This window comes from Xyrauchen texanus, chromosome 8, assembly GCF_025860055.1.
Source record: "Xyrauchen texanus isolate HMW12.3.18 chromosome 8, RBS_HiC_50CHRs, whole genome shotgun sequence".
Taxonomy (NCBI): domain Eukaryota; kingdom Metazoa; phylum Chordata; class Actinopteri; order Cypriniformes; family Catostomidae; genus Xyrauchen; species Xyrauchen texanus.
Genome location: NC_068283.1, coordinates 7293980 through 7320632, shown reverse-complemented (window position 1 = coordinate 7320632; position 26653 = coordinate 7293980). Strand labels below are relative to the sequence as shown.

General features: G+C 37.1%; 1 protein-coding gene across 16 annotated transcripts in view; it reads left to right on the top strand.

Annotated features, from left to right (window-relative positions):
- Positions 1-26338, top strand: part of LOC127647564 (uncharacterized) — a 64071-nt gene extending 37733 nt beyond the window's left edge. Inside the window, exons 3-7 of one of the 16 annotated variants that reach the window (XM_052131879.1) lie at positions 390-845; positions 897-998; positions 1050-1386; positions 6613-6730; positions 24734-26310. In XM_052131879.1, the coding sequence (XP_051987839.1) occupies positions 390-845; positions 897-998; positions 1050-1386; positions 6613-6730; positions 24734-24848 (1128 nt within the window). In that variant the 3' untranslated portion in view covers positions 24849-26310. Of the gene's footprint in view, positions 1-389; positions 1387-6612; positions 6731-9996; positions 10059-20982; positions 21953-24733 lie in introns of those variants that run through there. The other 15 variants (XM_052131886.1, XM_052131883.1, XM_052131873.1 and 12 more) reach the window with 15 other exon arrangements.
- The last annotated feature ends 315 nt before the right edge of the window (positions 26339-26653 follow it).

The window sequence follows — 26653 nt, the reverse complement described above, 5'->3', positions numbered from 1 at the left end:
ATCCATTCTAATCCAGACTTCGCAGTACCACAATGGAAAAATAAACCGTAACCGTTATGAGCTGGGATTGGTATGGAATGGCACTGTTCCGCAAAAAGAACCATTCTGTCCAGTGGTGGAAATTCACATATAGAGCTCATTTGACTTGGGTTGTAACCACTTGGTTCTGAAATCAGATTGCAGTGGCTGGTATCATTTAGTTTTTTCTTTTGCCAACTTGCACTGTGTTGCACCAGTATATAAACTCATTGTTAGGGTTCAATAAAATGTCCCACATGATACATTCAATTATACAGCTACCTCTGATTTAGTTTTTCTCTTAGATGCATGTAATCTGACTAAATTAATTTGTATTTCTGTTGTCTTTCTGCCTACCTCTCTTTTTATAGGCAACTCCAGAGCTTGTACCTGAGGCCATCGTAGAATCTGCCCTTGTGGATGTGCCCATCGCTGTGACAGAGCAAGTGCCTGAGCAAGTAGAGGTACCTAGACCTGCACCAGAACCAGTGGTTGCACAAGTAGAAGAGCCAGTGCCCGAACCAGTGAAAGAGTCTGTCCCAGAACCAGAGCCTGAATCAGTGTTAGACGTGCCTGTCCCAGAGTCCACCCCTGGAACCATCCCAGAGGTGTCTGTCACAGATCCAACCCCTAAAACAGTCCTAGAGGTGCCCGTCCCCGAGCCCACGACCAAAACGGTGCCAGAGGTGACCATACCAGATCCTGCCCCTGATACAGTCCCAGAGGTGCCTGCCCCTGAACCAGTGTCTGCACCTACTCCTGAACCAGCCTCAAAGGTCGCCGCCCCTGAACCAGTGTCTGCACCTACCCCTGAACCAGTCTCAAAGGTGCCCGCCCCTGAGCCAGTGTCTGCACCTACCCTTGAACCTGCCTCAAAGGTGCCCGCCCCTGAACCAGTGTCTGCACCTACCCCTGAACCAGTCTCAAAGGTGCCCGCCTCTGAGCCAGTGTCTGCACCTACCCCTGAACCAGTCTCAAAGGTGCCCGCCCCTGAACCAGTGTCTGCACCTACCCCTGAACCAGTCTCAAAGGTGCCCGCCTCTGAGCCAGTGTCTGCACCTACCCCTGAACCAGTCTCAAAGGTGCCCGCCTCTGAGCCAGTGTCTGCACCTACCCCTGAACCAGTCTCAAAGGTGCCCGCCTCTGAGCCAGTGTCTGCACCTACCATTGAACCAGTCTCAAAGGTGCCCGGCCCTGAACCAGTCTCTGCACCTACCCCTGAACCAGACTCAAAGGTGCCCGGCCCTGAAGCAGTGTCTGCACTTGCCCCAGAGCCAGCATCTGAGCCCACTCTTGAAGCAGAACCTTCGCCCATCCACGAGGCCTCTTCAGCAGCTGAATCAGCTCCAGAGGTCCCTGAGAATAATGGTATAGATGCATTAGAATGATTGATTACATTTGAAATATTCTTGTATTTTTACCTAATTTAAAATGTTTCTATAGGAAATTAAAGGTGAGGTTTACAATTTTGCCACTCATGCAAAGACTAAGTTTGTAATTCCATTTGATGTCACTAGAGGTGCACAAATTACTTTGGGAGTATAATACTTCGGGATTATGGATCATTGCCTGGACTTAATTCCATGTCACACATGAGTCATTTTTGCAAGCAATCAATGCACATCTTGCCAAAATAATAACAGGGTCTCATTCTTTGAATGTGGATTACTTGGTTAGCTTAATAAATTGCAGGTTTTTAATCAGACAAGTCACATTTATTTGTACAGTGCTTTGTCTGTTTTAGTGAAGTCTGGCTGGCACATGCTGCAGTTAGTTATCACTCAGCGACACAGTGGGAGTCTGACATCAGGCAGGATCAGAGATGGATCTGGCTGGCTCTTGTAACCTCAGGATACAATCCCGAGGTTTAGACAGGAAAAGAAATCGAATAAAATTTGTGTAGATGCCATTCACTTTTAAGCATGCTTAAAGAATAAGAGAAGTATTTTCGGTACCAGCAGACCTAACTAAAGCAGTATAACTGTGAATTGAGGGATAAATTAGGTGTATGCCTGGCTAAATATATAAGTCTTTAGTCTAGACCAGGGGTCTGCATGTGTGCCAGCATTGGCATGCGGAGGGGTAATCACTGGCATGCCAGCAACGGAGAGAGAGGTAGACTCTTTTATTTTTTATAAATTCCACTCCTGCATTCCAATCTACATCTTGATGTAATCCTTCATCATGATCACACAGCGTGTTTTCATGAGCTGAATGGGAGGCTAAACAAAAAGTTAAAATGTGACGAGACTGCAGTATACCCAACAGATTCCATTCGCGCATCACGAGACAAGGGGGCTTCACGTTTGGTTAATCGCACGAATAAACGAGGCAGGCTGTGCTTCGGCACAGTCATTGATCAGGAAAACAAAATGGTACTCCATGTCAGAATGTTGCCAACCCCTGGTCTAGACTTAAACTGAGAGAGTGTGTCTGAGTTCCGAACACTGCTGGGAAGACTTCCATAGTTTAGGCATAACCGTGAAAACTAATTCCATGGTTTAAAGTGTTCGCAGGAGTAGTTAGATTCAATCAATCGTTGGATTATTAATAATCTCTCAAGCCTGATTTCTTTGTGTTTTTATCAGCATACATGATGTTGAAAGGCATGTAAATCTGGAGGCGTGCTCTGGACGACACCAAAATAAAGCAGCAAAGCGATGATGGCAAATAATTGCAAATAAAAGATGTTGAAGTAGATACTGCTAAATGAAAGCTACTGTATATGCATCTCCAATATTTGCACATTTGCACACTTCACATTTCCTTCATGTCAAAAGTGCTGTGTTGTGGTGAATTTGCCAAATACATATTTTATATATGATGGTATTATTTTAAGAGTAGCTTCTGATTAAGTGTTATCACATGCAGGTTAATGCTTCACAATAAGGTTGTACTTCTTAACATTACTAAATACGTCAAACAAACAGTATTTTTGGTAACATTTTAAAATAAGGTTCCTTTTGTTAACATTAGTATCATAAACTAACAATGAACAATATATTTTTACAGCATTTATTAATCTAAGATTAATGAATTAACTTTAAGTAATGTTAACAAATACAACTTTCGATTTAAAAAATGTATTATATGTTGAAATTAACATGAACTAATATTAATAAATGCTCAAGTATTGTTCATTGTTCATTTTAGCTAATGTTAACAAATGGAACCTTATTGTAGTGTTATAAATTTTTTAAAGCATTTTTGGTAATACTACAATAATTTTCCATTTGTTAAAATTAGTTAATAACAATAGTTAAAATGAACCACCACTGAACAATACTTGTTAAGTATTTATTAATATTAGTTAAACTGTAAAAAAAAAAAAAAAAAGAAAATCCAGTTGTTTTTACAAAAACAAAACCTGGCAGCTGTGGTTGCCAGAATAATTATGTAAAAAATAAAGTAAAAATGTAAACAACTTTAAAGAACAACCTGTACATTTTACAGATTAAATCTGTTGTTTTTATGGTATATTTTACGGTGCAGTACCGTCATTATATTATTAAATGATAAACTTAATATATGAACCTTCTGAAAGTGTAATAATCTGCTTTTTACTTTATATTGTCTTGTTAATCACTGTAAAAATTACAGAAGAGCAAATGATGACATGAAGTTCATCAGTAGTGGCTCTTCCAGGAGCAACATTTTTTTTTTAATGCCCGATTACTGTTTTTTAAGTAATTGTAACAACAATTTACCATAAAAAGTACACGTACATAATATACATTTTAAACATTAATTATACAGAAAAATCATACTTTTTATATCTAAAAAAATATATATTTTTACAACAATTGAATGCACAATGACAATAAACACACACCGTCTTTTTAAATATACAAAAAATAATTACGTATATTTTACTGTAACTACTAGTTAACCAATTCGTTTTTTTACTGTAGCATTTTTACAGTCTTTTACTATTAAAATCATGGACATTGTTTTAGTGTACTGTTCATTTCAACATATACGAATACATTTTTAAAATAAAACATTGTATATAACCTAATTTGATGCACTATGAACTAACAAAGGACAATTGTATTTTTATAAATTAACACTATTTTGGATTAATAATAATAATAATGCTGTAAAAAAATAAATATATATATATATTAGTTAATTTTTAGTTTATACCTAATACATTAACAATGTAACTTTATTGTAAAGTCTTACCACATTTTTTTTTTTACCTGGTTTAATGGTCATTTATAGATGTTTATTCGTGTTCATTTTAGTTCATAATGCATTAACTTATGTTTAAATATACCATTTATTAACATCATTTTAAATGTTAAAATCAAGTATATGTTGGAATTAACATTAACTGAGATAAATGTGCTGTAAGTGTTCACTGTTTGTTCATTAACTAATTTAGTTAACTAATTAACTTAAACTTGCAACCTTATTTTAAAGTGTTACAGATATTTTGTAGTGTTATAATGTATTAAAACTAAAAATGTACTAAAACTAAATAAAAACGAAAAGAGCCAATAAAAAAAAAGGAAATAAACTATTTATGCACCATTAAATCTTACTAAAAACAAATTGAAATATAACAACAACAACAAAAATAAAAAATCTATAATAACCCTGAATGCAGTGTGCATGTGTTTTTGCCGTGTTACATGATTTAAAAAAAAAATGTTTTTTAGTGAATTGAATGCTAAATAACGCAGACAGCATGTGCACATTAATGAAGCTGTCAGCAGGCGCAATTTGAAAATAAATTTCCCCTCTCAGAGTCTTATCTGAAACTACCATTCTGTGCTCTTATGGGTGTCATGTCTGCTCTCGCATGCATTGGTGTAGTTTATTTGAATCCTGGCTCCATTCTTCAATCTTTTATTCACTTATTTTCATTTCTGCTCTGGCCCTGGGCATCAGCTTTTATTATGCTACATAAGAGCAAGTATTTTCAGAGCAGAGCTGGGAGTGCTCGCAAAGATAAACACACTCAAACACACTAGAGCTTTGTGCTGTGCGGATGTAAATTGACGCCCGTGTATAGCTGGGTCCTGGTCAGACGCTTTCTTTGTTCTGCCAGCGGTGCATTGGCCTCTAGGTTGCAGATTATGCTGCGATTAATAGCTGCACATCAGTGAGAGATAACCACTGTGGTGCATCTTGGCACATTTATAAGATGTTATGTCAAGTTAAAGATTCTTTAGTGTTTTAAACATGTCTCGACCCGGATCTTTCTTTCTTTCTTTTTTTTTTTTTCATTCTGTCTTGCTTTTTGTTTTGTTTTTTTGTTTTTTACACATGTAAAACAGGCCTGCAATGTATAGAATCATTACTGCCAGCTCAGTTCTATGCCTAACACAAACTGCCTGTAAAAATACCTTAAAAAAAGGTCAGCATACCTTAAAAAAACATACGTGACCTTTGGGTCGCTGGGTCAAAGACCCAATTAAATTTGAACTGAACTAGCAAACATATTAACTGAATGCTGGTTGCATAAAAATGTTTAGGTCATAAAGAGATGTAGAACAGCTTTTATCCTTTCATGAATATAAAGACTTCCCAGCTGTCTGTACGATTGACTTGACATGCTTGCAAGTAGATTAGAACTGGCAGCATGATAATCTGGGTTAGGAACAGGGCACAGTGTCACGTAAGAACTTCTATCCGTCCTATACGGTCATCTGATCAGATGGAGCAAAACTGACCAGCTTTTTGTACTTGGATCAAGTCTGGTCCACTTTTCAGCATATTCTAGCCAAGAATCACCCACTAAGACAGGAACATTTTGTTTGATTGAAATGTAAAGTGTAAAGCCACTGTTTATTTTGTTTTTTGTACTGTTTAGGGGTAGGGTTATCTGAAATTGTTTATTAACGAGCAGTATGTAAAAATTGTAAAAAACAACAACTTTACAGAAAAGACCAGAAGAAATACAACCTGGTCTCACAGAATCACATAAGAATACTTACATTTTTTAAGGCATTTTATATGGTTTGCTGTACATATCACTGCGGTTTCCTGGTAAATTGGAAACACTGGAAGAAACCCTAACCTTAAATACCTCATCTGTTGACATTTAACTCGCTTTGAGTGCCACTCAGTGGAGAGTTTATCTAATTTTATGAGATCAGGCTGAAGAAGTGAATAAAATGTGCATAGACTTTATTACAATTTTGTCCGTCTAAAGTGACGAGTACTAATTATTCACAGACATATCTTAATATGCATTTATGCTAACTGATATCATGCTTGCCACTTAGTGCCTCTCTCTCTCTCTCTATCTATCTATATATATATGTATATATTTCACATTTTGGGCTGGAAATTAATTAACTATGAATTGTGCGCTGATAGCATTGTTTATTAGCGCATGCTGTCAGCATAGTTTAAGCACCCACTTCAGTAAATTAATAATGCAAATTAGGAAATGCCACATGGCCCTGATCTTGTAGACCAGATCTGAGTGCTAGGTTGTTAAATATGCTGCAATATGACCTGAATCGGCTTGTTGTCACTGAAACCGTGAGAGTTGAGAAAATGCTTCCCAGTTTTGTTTGCAATATGCATCAGACAGTAGGTGAACCATTAAATGTCAAAACTGATCTCTCTTGTATGTAGATGTTGCAGCTGCCTCTGTGACAGATGAGGGTGAGACCCCCGCAGTTGTGCCCGGTAAGAAGAGAACCACCAAGTTTGAGAAGAGAATGGCCAAGGAAGAGATGGAAGAAGAGCAAAGGTCAGTGTTTGCCTTTTTCCCTCAATTATCACCTCCTTTCTGACACACTAAAAGCAACTGCAACTCCTAATTGCATGCAAAAGTCACTTTTCTTCTGCACTTCATACATGTTTTTGAAATGCCTGTCAAATGAATAACTACAGTATCCACATTGACACTTTCTAGCTGTTGTGTTTTTAAGACGTGCTCTGTACAGTGCTGTTTTTAGGACTGATGTATACAGTACAGTACAATTTATGTCTAAAATTAGATGAGTACAGAACTGGAGTTGGTATCACAAATTCAGATTTAAAGACATATTGTTCCCTTTAACAAAAGCAACCTAACCTAGATTTGTTTTTCATAGGGCCTAGACCGTGTGTGTGTGTGTGTGTGTGTGTGTGTGTGTGTGTGTGTGTGTGTGTGTGTGTTCTTATCAGGGGAGGTGCTAAATACAAATAAAAAGAACTGATATTAATAATTAAGATCTGAAATTAAAAATAATAATATTAAGAACTGAGAATTATTAATAATGGGCAAATAAAAAAATAACTGATATTAATAATATCAGTTCTCCTAAGCAACCAAATTGGCCTGGTTGATAGGGTGGGTAGAGTCACATGGTGTAACCTCCTCGTGATCACTATAATGTGGTTCTCGCTCTCGGTGGGGTGTGTGGCGAGTTGTGCATGGATGCTGTGGAGAATAGCGTGAAGCCTCCACATGCGCTAGGTCTCCGCGGTAACGTGCTCAACAAGCCACGTGATAAGATGCGCGGATTGACTGTCTCAGACACGGAGGCAACTGAGATTCGTCCTCCGCCAACCAGATTGAGGCGAGTCACTACACCACCATGAGGAATTAGATAAAAATTGGGAATTGAACATTCCAGATTGGGAGAAAAAGATCTGAAATTGTATAATAATGTGCAAATAAAGAAGAACTGATATTACCATTTAAAATCTGAAATGAAAAATTAGAATTAATCATGGAGGGAAAAATCAGAACTGATATTTATAAGAACTGAGAACAAAAATGTCATATTAAGAATTATATATAATATATATATATAAGTATAAGAATTTAAAATAAATAATTATGGGTAATTCATTCTCAATTTTGTAGGCCAAGTCTGTCTGTGCAAATTTGTAGAAATACTCTTCCCCTGTGGACATGGTTTAGAATGGGATAAAACGAATCCCGTTAATAGTTACCCATTGATTTCTGTATGAAAATGAAAGAGAAATGTGCCGTAGATATGGTTATTTTATAAAGAACAGTACATTTGCTGTAATGACACATATATTGATTATCATCTGCAAACTGTTCAACATATCATTTAATGAATAATGTTGATTTTATAGCTCTATTTATTGTTTGACTTTTTTGTTTTACTTCACTGACTTAATTTACATGTCTGCCAAGTTTGGGGGTTGTTGAAAGTGTGCAAAATGTTTTTGGGAGTGTTTTATCAGAAGCGAGGCCCACTATTAAATTCTTTGAAAAACACCCTGACTGGCACTTCTACATAATAATCATAATTATGAAGATTGATAACATTTCTGAATGCACACGTTCACTGTTTAGGTTTGTTGACACTTTGTATTGTGGACCATATCTAATATATAGACCTGCTGTGAGAACCTGCTTAACATGCTCCCCTCACACTCACTCTGGGTGCTGCGTTTGCTTGGCTAGGGTGAGATGTTATGCAACTGTGCAGCTCCTTTCAGGGGAGCTAGCAGGGGCCCAGGGCTTGCCTGGAGTTTCCACAGCAGGGTTGGGGGTGGTTGGTCCAGTTGATAAAGCATGTAGATGGAGCAGTGGTTGATCTGAAATGAATGACCCTCCAGATGCCATATGTGTGAGCATAGAGTAATATTCTCAAGAGAAGTCTCTGCTACTATTTTGCTCAAAGACAAAAAACATAACAAAAATGTTACATTGCTTAGTGATTTCTTATACATCAGTCATAAATTAAAAACACTTTAATGATGTTTATTTTTGAAATGTCATGAAAATTTCCTTAGCTATTTAATCTTATATTGTACGTTTCTTTAAATTTCCTTTGTTATTGATGTTGTTGTTTTCTTTTTACTCCCATTGAGTAATATCAGTGAGTGCATTTACATATACAATAAAAAGCTGCCAGATCTCAGGACAATTCTGTGACTGTAACAACATTATAGCGAAATGAAATTACGTGGTTCATTATGCATATTGAGGCAGTTCCGAGGTGAAATGTCCACTGGGAGGCGCTAAAAGAGAGTTATATTTTCTCCCTAACAGACTAGGTTTTAAGGTTAATACTCTTTTTAAGTTTTAAATTAACAAAACCAACTTTCCTACATTTAAATTCAGTTTTTATAATGAGCTGAATTTTGATAGTTATTAGCATTTTGTCAACCTGGTTCATAAAACCTGAATCATGTTACTATACCTACATTTATAAATAATTTTTATGTGCCTCATACGTATCGCGCATATTCCTACTGAAATGAACACTAGAGACACTATAACAACAATGACTTTATTCATTTTCACACAGATCAGGAGTAAAATGGCAGATTATCAGTATATAAACATTTACTTTTCACCCTGTTACTTACAATGTTATCATATGACATCTAAACACTTTTACTATAGCGAAAGTCTTTTAAGGCGATACATTTTAACATTTGCAGTACGTAACCAACTACATTTACAAGTGCAATCAAATTACGCAGTAGCTCAACTAAGAGCGCTGCACTTGTGATGAAATGACTAGGGTACGAGTCCTGAAAGGCATGTGAGTTGCCACGTGAGCTGAAAGTTGTTATAGAAACACCACAAAATGACACAATTGCATTTGTCATCTCACATTTGCTTTTTATGACACAATCGGTTAGGTTTAGGTTTCTGGTTTAGGGTAGGGAGCTTGGTTTGATTTATAATGAGATAGACCTTAAAACTCACTTTTAGCACCACACAGTAAACATTTCACCTCAGAACTGCTGTGACATTTGTAAAGAACCACTTAAAGACATTTTGCAATAATGTTGCCACAGTCACATAATTTGCATGAGATCAGGCTGCATCTTACTAAGCACAATGCATGTAAGATTGTGCATGCAAATGCACTTAGCAATTTGAGAAAACAAATTTTAACGTCAGGTTTTGCAAAAAATCTCTGTGTGTGTGTGTGTGTGTGTGTGTGTGTGTGTACATGTATAAAATCAAGCTCACGTTGAACCCTACGGGTACAGTATGTACATAATGTCCTCTACTCATGCCCTTTATCTTTGCAGGATAGAGTTCACAAATGACTTTACTTCTCTTTAAACAACAAAAGGCCTGTTTCAGGCTGCTGGTAAGGTATCATTTACTTCAGTTTGACCCCCCTGACACCCCTCATGCTCTCACACCTCAGCCCTCCCCTGACAGGGTGTAACACAGATATTTTACTACCTCCTCACTTTCCTAATTCACCTCAGTGTCACTCACAAATCATGTCCCAGCACGACAAGTTAAAGGAATTATTCACCCAAAAATGAAAAATCAGTCATTATTTATTCCCTCTCATGTTGTTTTAAACCTGTAAGAATTTTCCATTTTGGGTGAATATTCCTTTAACACAAAGTCAGTTGCTCCGTTATGTTTTAGATCACTGTGTTTTCTGTATGGTGCACATTAGGAGCTAAATATCATTATGGAGCAGTGAACAGTCTAATAGTCTCCTGGTTAAATTAAGGGCTGTCAGCACAAAACAGAGTGGCTACATGTGTTCTGCATCTGTATAAAGGCACACACAGAAAAACACCAGGTCCATAGTTAAAGGAATTCATTTTCACACACACACACACACACACACACACACACACACACACACACACACACACACACACACACACACACACACACACACTACTGAAAGAAAACAGGGGAAAAGCTCACAAATACAGGCCGCTGAGCACATATGATTGCGTGTGTATTCCTGTGTGCAGTAGAGTGCGTTACGGTTTGATCCTATCAATATGAACACCCTGTGATTTATATTCAATACAAAATAAAATCCACACCAAGTCACAATTGTCAATGCATTAAAACAAATATTTGCAATACTTTACATTGAGCTTCTATATGTTAACTTTATTTAATCATGAACTAACAATAAACTCTTAGCATCCCATTTGCCACCTATATTCATATTTTGGAATTTAATTGGAATCTACAATTCATTCTCGATTCAATTCTCAGTGGCGCACAACCATGACACATGCTCAACTCAAAGCAATTCTATAATGCATTTTAAACCCCAACTTTGGGTGATGTTAGGGTTCCCTCTCCACAAAAATCCCAATTTAACCCCTCTGTAGGAGATACGATGTGTTGTATTTGTTTTTGCTTTCTATTAAGTAATGCATACTTAATCTGACTGGTACAATAATAATTGATATTCCCAGTGAAGAACTATATTTAGAAGGGATTTATTTAAAAGCAACAAGAACAGACACAAATTATTTGAAGCAGAATTATGTTCTGATGATGCAAAGGGAAACTGGAAACAGAAAGAGTGTGTCTAGGACTACTGTGAGCAGCCTGATGTGGATATTTATGTTCATGTCTTTCCCAGAGTTTAATCTGATCAAAATAACCGTTGATATCACTATTTTGGAGAGTATTACTGCCTAATTTGCCTTCCAAATGTCACTTTGTAAACTTACTGTCTGCCTGCTTTTGCATGTGTATTCCCCTGCACTATACCAATCTTTCTTTGCATGGGCAACATTCAATAATGGTTGTAGCACATTAAAGAGATGTTACAGACCCCATGAAAACATTTTTAAATTGCCATTAGGCTTTAGTTACATCTCAGCAGTGAAGTTGCATATGTGATGATATAGTGTCGCCACTGAGTGATGATATAGTGTCGCCACTGAGTGATGATATAGTGTCGCCACTGAGTGATGATATAGTGTCGCCACTGAGTGATGATATAGTGTCGCCACTGAGTGATGATATAGTGTCGCCACTGAGTGATGATATAGTGTCGCCACTGAGTGATGATATAGTGTCGCCACTGAGTGATGATATAGTGTCGCCACTGAGCGATGATATAGTGTCGCCACTGAGCGATGATATAGTGTCGCCACTGAGCGATGATATAGTGTCGCCACTGAGCGATGATATAGTGTCGCCACTGAGCGATGATATAGTGTCGCCACTGAGCGATGATATAGTGTCGCCACTGAGCGATGATATAGTGTCGCCACTGAGCGATGATATAGTGTCGCCACTGAGCGATGATATAGTGTCGCCACTGAGCGATGATATAGTGTCGCCACTGAGCGATGATATAGTGTCGCCACTGAGCGATGATATAGTGTCGCCACTGAGCGATGATATAGTGTCGCCACTGTGTGATGATATAAAGTCGCATCTGTGTGATGATATAGTGTCGCCACTGAGTGATGATATAGTGTCGCATCTGTGCGATGATATAGTTTCGCATCTGTGCGATGATATAGTTTCGCATCTGTGCGATGATATAGTGTCGCATCTGTGTTATGATTTTGTGTGGCCACTGAGTGATGATATAAAGTCGCCTCTGTGTGATGATATAAAGTCGCCACTGTGTGATGATATAGTGTCGCCACTGAGTGATGATATAGTGTCGCCACTGAGTGATGATATAGTGTCGCCACTGAGTGATGATATTGGCTAGTTGATTTTACGAACGTTCCATGATTGTCAGACGTCACTGGTGGGCGATGGTATTTCCGGTCTAACGCTACGTTAGGTTCATCGACGACGCCGGTAACTGTCAGGTAAGACTAGGACCAGATAAACATGGCTTTCTACACCAGATCCCTTCAACATCTGCCAAGGATAACGATAAATGACGTACACCGAATAATTCAAGCGTCATCATCGGCTCCCAAGCAAGAGGGAAAAGGGTTTCAAGATATACGTCTCTTCATTCATTGACAATTATGAAGGTAAGTTATGCTATGTCTTTAGCTAGCTGTAGCCCTAACGTTAGCGATGATGCTAGGTGACGTTAGGCTAGAAAGTATCCTTTACAAAATACTTATTAAACGATTAATTTTAGTTGTTGGTCACATGTGGTTTATTATATGTTCATTTTACTATCTGACATTGAATAAATGTATGGGCGTTTCTTCAACAAGGGGCACTTTTAGGCTTGTGAAGTTGAATAAAAAACTTGTTCAAAAGTCACGTAACACCGTCTCATAAGTTTAAATTATTTGTCTAGTTTTAAGGTCTGTAAGAGGACAAACTTAGATTACAAGAGAAGTTATGAGACTGTGTTAGTCTCATAATTAAGAAGTTATGAGTTATTCTGTTTTTAGATAACAGCAGTGAAATGTCATTTCCACCACATCTCAATGCTGTTATTTAAAAACAGAATAACTTATGTCAGTCAAGAATTGTCTAGGATCATTTTTGTAACTAGTTTTATCAGTTTTTCCACAATGTACAATAATTATACATTTGTCAATGAGATAAATGAACTGCCCTAAGGACCAAACGGTGAACTGTACACCTGTCACACTCTGAAATGTAATACTGGTTTGGGCAAGAGCTTATTAGAAAATAAATGACTTGCATTTTTATATTAAGTAGAGCATGATCTCAGTAAATTGTGGATACATTTTTAATGTGTGATGAGTACTTTTTAAATATTTTTTAAAAATGTGGGTGGTGATGGAAATTACAATGAATTAACGTGAATGTAGAGAAACAGTGGAGATGTTTATTAGAAAAACAATTAAACTCATCACACTCAGTAAACTCAATTCACAAAGCCATTAAACATAACCACAACTGTTTTTAGTGTAGTGCTGAGTTTGATGTATACAACTGATTTGTCTCACAGATGAACGGTTACAGTGCGTGTAAATAACTGACACAACTTATGGCAAGGCAAAAATATAAGCAATAAATGATGCAACAGAATTGAATTTTCATTCATCTAAATGAAATCAATTAATATAAAAGTATAATTTAGAAATAAAAATAATATTATAATCTAAATATAAAAAGTATTGTAATGTATTATAATATAAAAAAGTATTACACAAATCTACTCTTGCAATCCATATCAATTGTACTTTGGTCATATTTTTAAAAAATTACATTTTTGGTTACAAAGTACATAAAAGTGCCCATAGTCTAAGAATCACCCATATACTAATGACTTGTGTTGTTCAGTTACATGTATTGACAGTATTTGGTTATCCCCAGTATCAAGTAAAGACAGACAGGGAGAGTCAGCATCCATGCTACCTGTCATAGATCTTTGAGGAAACATGAGAAACCTCACACCATCAGAGTAGGATGAAAGACAGTTCAGTTGTTCGTCTGATCCAACCAGTTCTGTTCTGGGGCTTCAATTTGGCAATGATGGGTTAAACTGGCAAACAAATGTATAATTACCTAAACAAGTTGAACATCTTAGACAACTATCTAGCTAGCCAAATGTTTGAAGTAGGTAACACTATGATGACACTTGCCTGCCCTATTAGTGTTCTAGTAGACCTACCATTCCTATATGAAACCCCAGAAGCTGGTTGTTGAGACAGTTGCTTTGCTGTTTATATTGTGTTCTGTTTAACTTACTTTCTTACTAACCCTAAAGTAACCTCATTCTCTAACTCATAGTAGCTAACTTGAAAAATAATGCAAAATGCACTTTTGACTTTGAGATATCTGATCAGTTTGTGATCTCTGCTGATTATAACACACTTTTTTGTTTTTTAAAAGATTGTCCTAGAAGACTCCACTCCTGTTCAGCTCTATGAGGTTGAGTGCTCCTGTGTGGCTGGCAGAGCCTTAATCATAATGTTGCATTACTGTATCAGACTGTACAAAACTTGTGTTTGTGTGAAAATCAATGTAAATACAGGTCCTTCTCAAAAAATTAGCATATTGTGATAAAGGTAATTATTTTCCATAATGTAATGATAAAAATTAAACTTTCATATATTTTAGATTCATTGCACACCAACTGAAATATTTCAGGTATTTTATTGTTTTAATACTGATGATTTTGGCATACAGCTCATGAAAACCCAAAATTCCTATCTCAAAAAATTAGCATATCATGAAAAGGGTCTCTAAACGAGCTATTAACCTAATCATCTGAATCAACTAATTAACTCTAAACACCTGCAAAAGATTCCTGAGGCTTTTAAAAACTCCCAGCCTCTTTCATTACTCAAAACCGCAATCATGGGTAAGACTGCCGACCTGACTGCTGTCCAGAAGGCCATCATTGACACCCTCAAGCAAGAGGGTAAGACACAGAAAGAAATTTCTGAACAAATAGGCTGTTCCCAGAGTGCTGTATCAAGGCACCTCAGTGGGAAGTCTGTGGGAAGGCAAAAGTGTGGCAAAAAACGCTGCACAACGAGAAGAGGTGACCGGACCCTGAGGAAGATTGTGGAGAAGGACCGATTCCAGACCTTGGGGGACCTGCGGAAGCAGTGGACTGAGTCTGGAGTAGAAACATCCCCGCATTCCCCAGGTCAAGCCACTTTTGAACCAGAAACAGCGGCAGAAGCGCCTCACCTGGGCTAGCAGCACTGAACTGTTGCTCAGTGGTCCAAAGTACTTTTTTCGGATGAAAGCAAATTTTGCATGTCATTCGGAAATCAAGGTGCCAGAGTCTGGAGGAAGACTGGGGAGAAGGAAATGCCAAAATGCCTGAAGTCCAGTGTCAAGTACCCACAGTCAGTGATGGTCTGGGGTGCCATGTCAGCTGCTGGTGTTGGTCCACTGTGTTTTATCAAGGGCAGGGTCAATGCAGCTAGCTATCAGGAGATTTTGGAGCACTTCATGCTTCCATCTGCTGAAAAGCTTTATGGAGATGAAGATTTCATTTTTCAGCACGACCTGGCACCTGCTCACAGTGCCAAAACCACTGGTAAATGGTTTACTGACCATGGTATTACTGTGCTCAATTGGCCTGCCAGCTCTCCTGACCTGAACCCCATAGAGAATCTGTGGGATATTGTGAAGAGAAAGTTGAGAGACGCAAGACACAACACTCTGGATGAGCTTAAGGCCGCTATCGAAGCATCCTGGGCCTCCATAACACCTCAGCAGTGCCACAGGCTGATTGCCTCCATGCCACGCCGCATTGAAGCAGTCATTTCTGCAAAAGGATTCCCGACCAAGTATTGAGTGCATAACTGAACATAATTATTTGAAGGTTGACTTTTTTTTGGTATTAAAAACACTTCTTTTATTGGTCGGATGAAATATGCTAATTTTTTGAGATAGGAATTTTGGGTTTTCATGAGCTGTATGCCAAAATCATCAGTATTAAAACAATAAAAGACCTGAAATATTTCAGTTGGTGTGCAATGAATCTAAAATATATGAAAGTTTAATTTTTATCATTACATTATGGAAAATAATGACCTTTATCACAATATGCTAATTTTTTGAGAAGGACCTGTAGTTCTCTTTAAGAAATGCACATGTACATAAACAACAAACCTATACAAGGTACCTTTTGTTATTATGAATTCAGTGTTAGTAGTTATTAGATTACATTACATTTTATTGTCATTTAGCAGAGTACAGGTACAGAGCCAATGAAATGCAGTTGACATCCAACCAGAAGTGCAAAGAAGCATTAAAGTACTGTTGAGTACTGTATTATGTGCAGTTATGTGGACTAGTTATCTACAAACTCATAACTCATACAAAATGTCAAACGTTGCATCACAATGTTACAATTATAGGAGCCATGTTATTGTTGAGTGTAGTATGACAGCTTGTGTCTTTGTATAATAAATGTCTGAATTAACTCATGTATTTGTGTTCCTCCTGGCAGTGTAAAAGACAATAAATGACATGTAAACTTTGTCAATATTTCAGACAATTTTCTGAAAGGTATATCACAAGATACAAAAAACAAACAGCATAGTAAATTACAAAATATATAAGCAGTATATGGAAGCTCATAGAGAAAAATACAGTCCTTGGCGCTGGTAAACAAAAAATTGTTCCACTCAAAAGACATGGCACAGCTCCTTGAACAAGTTTTCAAGCGCCCTGTGGTTATGATGAAATCTTCTAGCTTAAAATGTCGACTGCATACCCGGTGTTATCGGTAGGAGTGAAGTTCTCGCGTCTTATCTTGACTAGCCACTGAGCTCGTACCTCAGGCTGATGCGGAAAACGATGAAAACTTCAGAATTATACCTCGATGAAACGGCACATCGAGGAACACTACAATGTAATTTAGAGTTGCCAATTTGATACTGATATGTAAGACGTTTCTTATTTACTGTTAACATTTTACATACGGTACTCACTGATAGCTTGCCACTCACTCTTCCACAACATCTACATCGGAAATACCGGTAGTAACCTAAACGGGAAGTCCCCCCGCCCACCACGCAGATTTCGAACGTTCGTCGCGTCACCTGTGCACATAGCGAATAGTATCGCCACTGTGTGATGATATAGTGTCGCCACTGTGTGATGATATAGTGTCGCCACTGTGTGATGATATAGTGTCGCATCTGTGTTATGATTTTGTGTGGCCACTGAGTGATGATATAAAGTCGCCTCTGTGTGATGATATAGTGTCGCCACTGAGTGATGATATAGTGTCACCACTGTGTGATGATATAGTGTCGCCACTGTGTGATGATATAGTGTCGCCACTGAGTGATGATATAGTGTCGCCACTGAGTGATGATATAGTGTCGCCACTGTGTGATGATATAGTGTCGCCACTGAGTGATGATATAAAGTCGCCTCTGTGTGATGATATAGTGTCGCCACTGAGTGATGATATAGTGTCGCCACTGAGTGATGATATGGTGTCGCCACTGAGTGATGATATGGTGTCGCCACTGAGTGATGATATGGTGTCGCCACTGTGTGATGATATGGTGTCGCCACTGTGTGATGATATAGTGTCGCCACTGTGTGATGATATAGTGTCGCCACTGTGTGATGATATAGTGTCGCCACTGAGTGATGATATAGTGTCGCCACTGAGTGATGATATAGTGTCGCCACTGAGTGATGATATGGTGTCGCCACTGAGTGATGATATGGTGTCGCCACTGAGTGATGATATGGTGTCGCCACTGAGTGATGATATGGTGTCGCCACTGTGTGATGATATGGTGTCGCCACTGAGTGATGGCATAAAGTCGCCACTGAGTGATGGCATAAAGTCGCCACTGAGTGATGGCATAAAGTCGCCACTGAGTGATGACAGACATCTGTCGCCACTGTGTTGGCCAAACATTTTATACACAAATGTCGTTTTTTTTTTTAAATCCCCTGTTTGTAGTTTTTAAGAATTATCTGGTTCAGTACCTAAAAACCCTGTCAAAAATTTTAAATAAAAAAGCTAGGATTTTGATAGATACAATTGAAGAATATAATTTGTTATAAAATTGTATTTATTTGTTTTAAAACCCTAGTGACTTCATATGAGGTTGTAATTTATTTTTATCATTATTATTATTATTTAAAAATGTTTGTCTTATATTATTCTTTTTGTGTGTCAGCCCATGTTAAAATTAAGTTGATTGTAATATGAATTTAATTTTGTTGTAATATTTTTGATGTTTGCTTAATAAAAAATTTATAAATAAAAAAAAATAAATAAAGTCGCGACTGCGTGATATGAAGACGCAACTGCATGGAGATCAAACTTGTACAATCGCATGATTTCAACTCAAAAACAAAAAACATCCAGTGAGGGGTAGTTCTGTGGTCGGGAATGTCTTGTTGATGAGAGAGGTCAACACAGAATGGCCAGATTAGTTTGAACTGACAAAGTCTACTGTAACTCAGATAACTGCTCTGTACAATTGTGATGAGAAGAATATAATCTCTGAATGCTAATCTGAGATGCGGGTTAGTGCTGTTTTGGCGGCACGAGGGGGGCCTACACAATATTAGGTGATTTTAATGTTGTGGCTGGTGTGTGTGTGTGTGTGTGTGTGTGTGTGTGTGTGTGTATGTGTATATATATATATATATATATAGCATTTATATGCAGTGCATTCATAAAGTATTCAGATCCCTTCATTTCTTTCACATTTTTAAAATGTTTCAGCCTTATGCTATCAATACATCAGTCTACACGCCATATCCCCATAAAGTCACCTCCTTTAATGTCACCAAGTTTACAAAGAACCTTCTCCCCCGATTGCTCAGTTTGGCCCGGCGGCCAGCTCTAGGAAGAGTCCTGGTTGTTCCAAACTTCTTCCATTAAAGAATTATGGAGGCCACTGTGCTCTTGGGAATCTTCAATGCAGCCAAGTTTTTTTGTAGCCTTGTCCATATATTTGCCTCGGCACAATCCTGTCTCTGAGCTCTGCAGGCAGTTCCTTTGACCTCATGGCTTGGTTTTTGCTTTGATATGCATTTTCAACTGTGAGACCTTAAATAGACAGTTGTGTGCCTTTCCAAATCATGTCCAATCAATTGAATTAGCCTCAGGTGGACTCCAATCAAAGTGTAGAAACATATCTCAAATATGATCCAGAAAAAAGGGATGCGCCTGAGCTAAAGTGTCTGAATACTTATGTCAATGTGATATTTATGTTTATTCTTTTTAATACATTTGCTAAGTGTGGAGCGGAGGGGGGCGGGGCCGGTCGGAATATCGCGCGCCCGGTCCCCAATCAGCCTGATGAGGCGCGCGAGGGATAAAGGCGGCCGGTGACGATGGTTCGAGAGAGAGAGAATTACGGACATGTCCGTCATGTGTGTTTGTGTTGTCTTTTAAGTTTTCCATTAAACTATGATTTATATCGTCAAGCCGGTTCTCGCCTCCTCCTTTCCCATCCTTTAACTGTGTTACACTAAGTTATCAAAAACCTGGGTTTTGCTTCGTCATTATGGGGTATGGAGTGTAGATTGATGTGTGTTTTGTTTTTTTAAAAAGCATTTTAGCATAAGTCTGCAACATAACAAAATGTGGGTAAAAAATGAAGGGGTCTGAATACTTTATGAATGCACTGCATATGAATGCTATCTATATATATATATATCTCAAAGGTGCACTCGGTAACTTTTTGCTGATGTCATCCGCAGCATCTGGATACAGCATCATTCAAAATCAATAGTTTTCAGTTACAGATGCCATTTGTTCACAATTGTGAATTCACAATTCACATTCAGCCATGTTTAATTTAATCCAAGAGTGAAAGTGTCCAAAGAGAAGATGGATACTGAGATTTATTGCTCTATGGAATACTCGCCATCCAGTGGTCAGATATTGCTCTGTAACAACCGCACATCCGGTGATTAAGACGTATCAGACTGTTCATCTGGGTTCTGCGAGCCGTCTCTCCTGTTTCTCTGATCATTGTGTGATCTCTACAAATGAGCTAATCAAATAATTTCAACTGAAATCAATGTTTCATGTGCATTTATTTATTTATTTGGCAAGTAGTCTTGTAATAGTATGAATATTGAGGAGTCATACAGTCATTTTCACAAACTAAACACCAACAGAACTCGATTTCTTCTCAAATTACATCATTTCAATGCAAAACAATATTTTATGTCCATGTATGTATTTATTTATTTATTTGGTTAGTAGCTGTGTAATAAACGGGATAATGTACAGTCAACCAGCAAAATAAACCCCTCCGCTTCATGTTGGGGTCCTGATTACCCTGACGAGCTTTATTGTGCAATAACCAGCTGACTGTACTTTATCCCTTACTAATCGAGTAGTATTTTGCTGGTCATGTGATTCTAAAATGGTAGCCCCCATGAGGGCGCCCCAGCCCCATGTAGAATTAACCCGCTTTTATAAGGGTTTTGATATGACTAAAGTCCTCATCTCATGTGAGTGCTCATGATTTTATACATATACATTACATACATTAAAATTAATTTATTTGAGTACACATTTAATTGTTCTAAATCTTTATGCAGTTTTCTTTTCTTTTTTTTTTTTTTTTTTTTATTGATTTAGGGTTAAATATGCATTTTTCTTTTTTCATCTGACGGATGAGTCAAAATATTATGAGGCAACTGACTGTGTGTCACAGATGCTGTTTCTAAAAGCTTAACTTGTATTGTGTTACTAGTAAGTGACTGATTTCTGTTTAATGTTAAAAGTGTAATTCTCTACACTGTTCCAGTGCACATGTGCATGCATGTGGTGTTGGGGACACTCTGCATGTAATTGGAGAAGTCCATGTGAAATGTTTACAGCCAGCAACATTGTGGTAGTATGGTACTGAATGTCTGTTTTCTTTTTCCCCCCCCAGAGCTGCTGAGTAAGCAAAACTCAAAGTGCGTGGAAAAAGTCTGCCCCCTAAAATCAACCTTGCAGAATGACTTCTATTGAAATGTGTCATAAAGAAAAAAAGATCCAAAACTATTGCTGTTTTAAACTCTTCAATGCTTTTATTTTTCTTAGTGTTCTGTACAGGCCACTTTGCATTTCTGCCTGTGAATAGCATACTTCAAGCAAACCACCAAAGACCATAAAATAATAATTTAAAAACATTTCTTTTTGTGTCAGAAGTTTTTTTAGGTACTTTGAAATCTCTTTGGGAAATACAAGGTTTATAATCTGACATTATGGGCATGACTTTAAGATAGTTGTGAAGTTATAATCCCCTTATATTAGTTTTTAAAATTTGGAAACACTGTTGGAAAAGGAAAGTGATGGATATCAGTGAACCAGCAGTGTGCAGGATGTTTTTGTCTGATTATGAAATATTGGTGAAATCTTATATGAAATGACAATGTCATAGTGCCAGTGTGTCCCAACAATCAGGATTCAGTCTGCAAGTTCTTCCCATCGTACACTTCTGAAATACAATCACGCCCCCATGTGGACACTCAGAGCTATGACCATCACATGCTGATGGTGAAAGAAATGCTACACACACACACTGTAGAGTCAGACATGTGTGCAATGAAATGTAGAAACGTTTTGATTTTTTTTGGTTATGTTGAAAAAAAAAAAGGGTTAATAGATGAATCTCATGAAAACATAGTAAAATAGAGTAAATACAATTTGCATAAATACAATTAAGCCTATTTTTAAGATAATTAAGAATTATATTTAGCATTATAACATTATTTTAATGACAATTAAGCCAAATTTGTATTGCTGTTTTGCATTTCCTGTAACCCTCATTAGATTCTCATTACTGAACTATCGTAATTTTCCTGCAATAAAGTAAAACAATTGATGTATATCTGTGTGTGTGTATGTGTATATATATATATATATATATATATATATATATATATATATATATATATATATATATATATATATATATATATCAATTGTGTAAATACATTTTTGGGTGAACTGTTGCATAAAAATATTTATTTATATATACACGCACACACTTGTGGCCAAAAGTTTGTAAAATGTACAGATTTTGATTTTATGGAAAGAAATTGGCACTTTTATTACCAAAGTGACATTCAAATGATCACAATGTATATTCAGGACATTAAGAACATGAAACATTACTTTTAAAAATTTCAACTTCTTAAACTACTTCAAAGAGTTCTCATCAAAAAATGCTCCACGTGCAGCAATGACAGATTTGCAGATCCTAAAATCAAATCAAATCACTTTATTGTCACACTACCATGTACACAAGTACAACAGTGTAGCAACATAGCAGTCATGACAGTGACGAGACATATACCAATTACAATAAACAACATACTTACACAACACAATTTACATATCAAATGTACACATACTTACACAACACGATAATTATATACAATGCACAGTAAACAATACACACAATATAGAATACACATACAATAAGGGTAAGAGTATATAAAATATATATACAGTAGTTGAATTGGGGAGAATATATTTGACAGTCCAGTGTGTGATACAAGATGATGATTATAAAGTGCAGTGCTAATTATTGATCCTGATAGATCAAGTGTTCAAAAGTCTGATTGCTTGGGGGAAGAAGCTGTCATGTAGTCGGCTGGTGCGGGTCCTGATGCTGCGATACCGCCTGCCTGATGGTAGCAGTGAGAACAGACCATGACTCGGGTGGCTGGAGTCTCTGATGATCCTCCAAGCTTTTTTCACACACCGCCTGTTATAGATGTCCTGGAGGGAGGGAAGCTCACCTCTGATGATGTTTCTGGCAGTTCGCACCACCCTTTGCAGGGCTTTGCGGTTGTGGGCGGTGCTATTGCTGTACCAGGCGGTGATGCAGCCAGTCAGAATGCTCTCTACAGTACTAGTGTAGAACCGTGTGAGGGTGTGGTGGTTCATTCCAAACTTCCTCAGCCGTCTCAGGTGACATTTCACCCCACACTTCCTGTAGCACTTGCCATAGATGTGACTGTCTTGTCGAGCACTTCTCACACACCTCACAGTCTAGCTGATCCCACAAAAGCTCAATGGGGTTAAGATCCATAACACTCTTTTCCAATGATCTGTTGTCCAATGTCTGTGTTTCTTTGCCCACTCTGAACTTTGATTTTTGTTTTCTGTATCAAAAGTGGCTTTTTATTTCAATTCTTCCCATAAGTCCTACACCCCTGAGTCTTCTCTTTACTGTTGTACATGAAACTGGTGTTGAGCGGGTAGAATTCAATGAAGCTGTCAGCTGGAGGACATGTGAGGCGTCTATTTCTCAAACTAGAGACTCTGATGTACTTATCCTCTTGTTTAGTTGTACATCTGGTCTTCCACATCTCTTTCTGTCCTTGTTAGAGGCAGTTTTCCTTTGTCTTTGAAGACTGTATTTACACCTTTGTATGAAATCTTCAGTTTTTTGGCAATTTAAAGCATTATATGGACTTCATTCCTCAAAACAATAATTGACTGACGAGTTTCTAGAGATTCCTAACCCATTTTTGACCTAATATTGACGTTAAGACATGTCAGTCTATTGAATACTGTGGCAACTCAAAAACATTCAGCAGTGTTTGATATAATGGAAAGTGATTTTCTAGTACCAAATGATCAATGTGTCATGATTACTCAAGGATAAGGTGTTGGAGTGATGCTGCTGTCTAGATTAGATCAAAAATGACTTTTTTCAAATAGTGATGGTGTTGTTTTTACATCAGTAATGTCCTGACTATACTTTGTGATCAGTTGAATGCCACTTTGGTGAATTAATACATTATTCCAAACTTTTGTCCACCAGTGTATATATTTTAAGAAACAGTTCACCCTAAATTTGATTTACATGAGGGTAATTTACTCACCCTCATGTTGTTCCAAACTCATGTGACTTTCTTTAGTGGAATAAAAGAGATGTTGGGCAGAAAATGACAACTGCCGTCACCATTTTGGATAGAAAAAAAAAATATGCAATGAAAAGTGAATGATGACTAATGCGGTCAGTCCCTAAAATTTAGCCTAACATCTCCTATTGTGTTTCCACAGAAGAAAATAATGCAGGTTTGGAATGATGTGAGCGTGTGTAAATGGTGACAAAATGTAAATTTCGGGGGAGAATTATTCCTTACAATCGGCAAACATTAAACACAGTACAAATACTACTATGTTTACATGCTTCACTATTTAAATAGCATAAGTATGAGAATTTCTATTGATTTCGGGGTGAAACGTGATCTGGAAATGTTCTTGATGGTGTTTAGTAAGATTCATCCTAATGGCTTTTGTTATATCTTATCAATAAATAGGCAGATTGTACAAACCATTTGTCTGCAGCACTATTTCTTCTGACATACAGTAACATCAGGAACACCAAACAGAAATGATATGTGAAGCAGAAAGATTTCAAATGTATTTTCTTCCAATGGATACCCTTGCTTTACAAATTTCAATGTTGAATATTCTGTTTTACATGTCAGATTAAATAAAATACTTGGCAAATGTTTCACTTTGACTTTAAAGGTGAGATTGGCCTGTATTTTGCCATTCCTTTTGTTAATGCTAGTGCCTCAGAAATGACAAACTTTCCCTCTTTAAGTCTAAAGTGAGAATCTAGATGGCGGAGTATGTTTGGTTTTATGGTATGGTGTTGTGTGTGTCTGTTGTAGGGTGCAGCAGGAACAATTGGATGCAATCTTCAAGCTGCTCCGAGAGAACCAGGAGACATTTGGAGAGATGACGGAGGGTGACGAGGAGGAGCAACTCAAACTTTACACTCTGTAGTCTTACTAACCCACCTCAGTTTCATGTAGGACAGAAAATGTTTTAAGTAACATGGGCATTTCACACAGCACTTCACACTGGTTTTCACATCCTCCTCCTTTATGTTTGGGGTCCAAGACACCCCAATACTTTACTGTATGTACATAATAATCATTTTAAATTTACTTCTTGTTTTCCCTTTCAAATGGTCTTTACATGTACACTGAAAACCCTAATGAGTTGACTTTACTCAATTTATTGAGTAAACTTGTTCCATCAATTAAATTGAGTAATGGGATCTCCAAAACTTTTAGCGGTTAAGTTGAATTAACTCGGTGATCATCAATGAACTTAACTATTTAGGTTAATGAAACTAGATGCAGTTAGATTTAACTCAGATTTGCTATTTTTATTTCAATCTTGTTGTTTCTACTTTTTTAGAATTTGAATTGAACTTACTCAAATTTAGATCATACAATAAAACAGCTCAGTTAAAGAAGATTATATCCAATTCTAGGTCAATCATTTAGTAAACTTAAGTCTCCACAGAAGTGCATATATACCTGTTCTTCAGTTAAAAGTGAAATGGAGTGAACAGGGTCCAACTTGACCAAAGGGGACAGATTACCTTAATGGTGACATCACACAAAACAACTAAACGCAACAAAACAGCATAACTAATCATTCAAAAGAGCTCAAACCTCTATGAATTCTTAACTATGTTTAGATGCCCCTATAAGTTCCCTTTGACCAAGAGAACAGAGTTTAATAATTCAAGTGCAAGGCTCAATGTTGTGCTCTGTCTATTGAGTAATTAACACTTAAAATCAAACTTTTACATTTTTAAGAAAAATAAGTTCAAGGAACATAGATATTTGAGTCATGAGTCCAAAACTTGTCATATCAAGTCATGTTTAATTCCAGTAATGACAACATTAGGGTTTGCAGTGTGCCTCTGCCCTAATTGAAACCTATTTAACACACAGTTATGTTCCTCTGTTTTACCACAAAGTTGCGTGTACTGCTACAGTGTGTATACCAATTAGAAATTAATTCATTGCACATTCTGTTTTATATTTGGGGTAGAACGAAACCCAGGATTATGTTGGCCCAAACATTTTAAGTGTGAAATGCCCATTAATACAGTAAAGCAGGTTAAATATGATCACTGTGTACAGTAAAACTCTTGATGTATGACACACAGGTACTGTAGTGGTCAAATGACTATGTCAGCTGATTTTTGAAAATCTCTTTTTCTATTTAAAAAAAATAATAAAAATAGTGTGTGTGAGTGGTATAGCCTATGTTAATCTATTTATTTTTGTGTTTAATATGAATTAATGAATGATAACTAAAAAACTTTTTTTTTTATTCAGACAACACAAGAAAACCGCGTTTATGCGAGATTTTAAATAATCTGATTATTTTCTGCTTTTGTCATGCACACAGGTAAGGACACCATTAAAGGTTTTAGCTGCAATGAGAAATTGCTTCAACCGTGAATTAACTTATTGCGATAAAGAAAAGTTGATGACGACGTTGTCGGTTTATGAAGCATAATAATAGTGGTGTTTTGTTTTTGTATTTACGTCATGGAAAAACATATAATAAAATAGAATTTGTAGGCTATATCATGTGACCCACATTTAGTTCCCCCTTAAGCACGGAGGCCAGTGTGTTTGTGGCATAAACAAACTAAACTACAACATCCAGAATAAGCCTGTGTCTCAGTCAAGAGTTCAGTCACAAAGTTTTTGGGCACCTTCAATATTCCTTGGTTGAGATACTTAAAGTACTTGTTGACCCAAAAATGAAAATGCTACCTG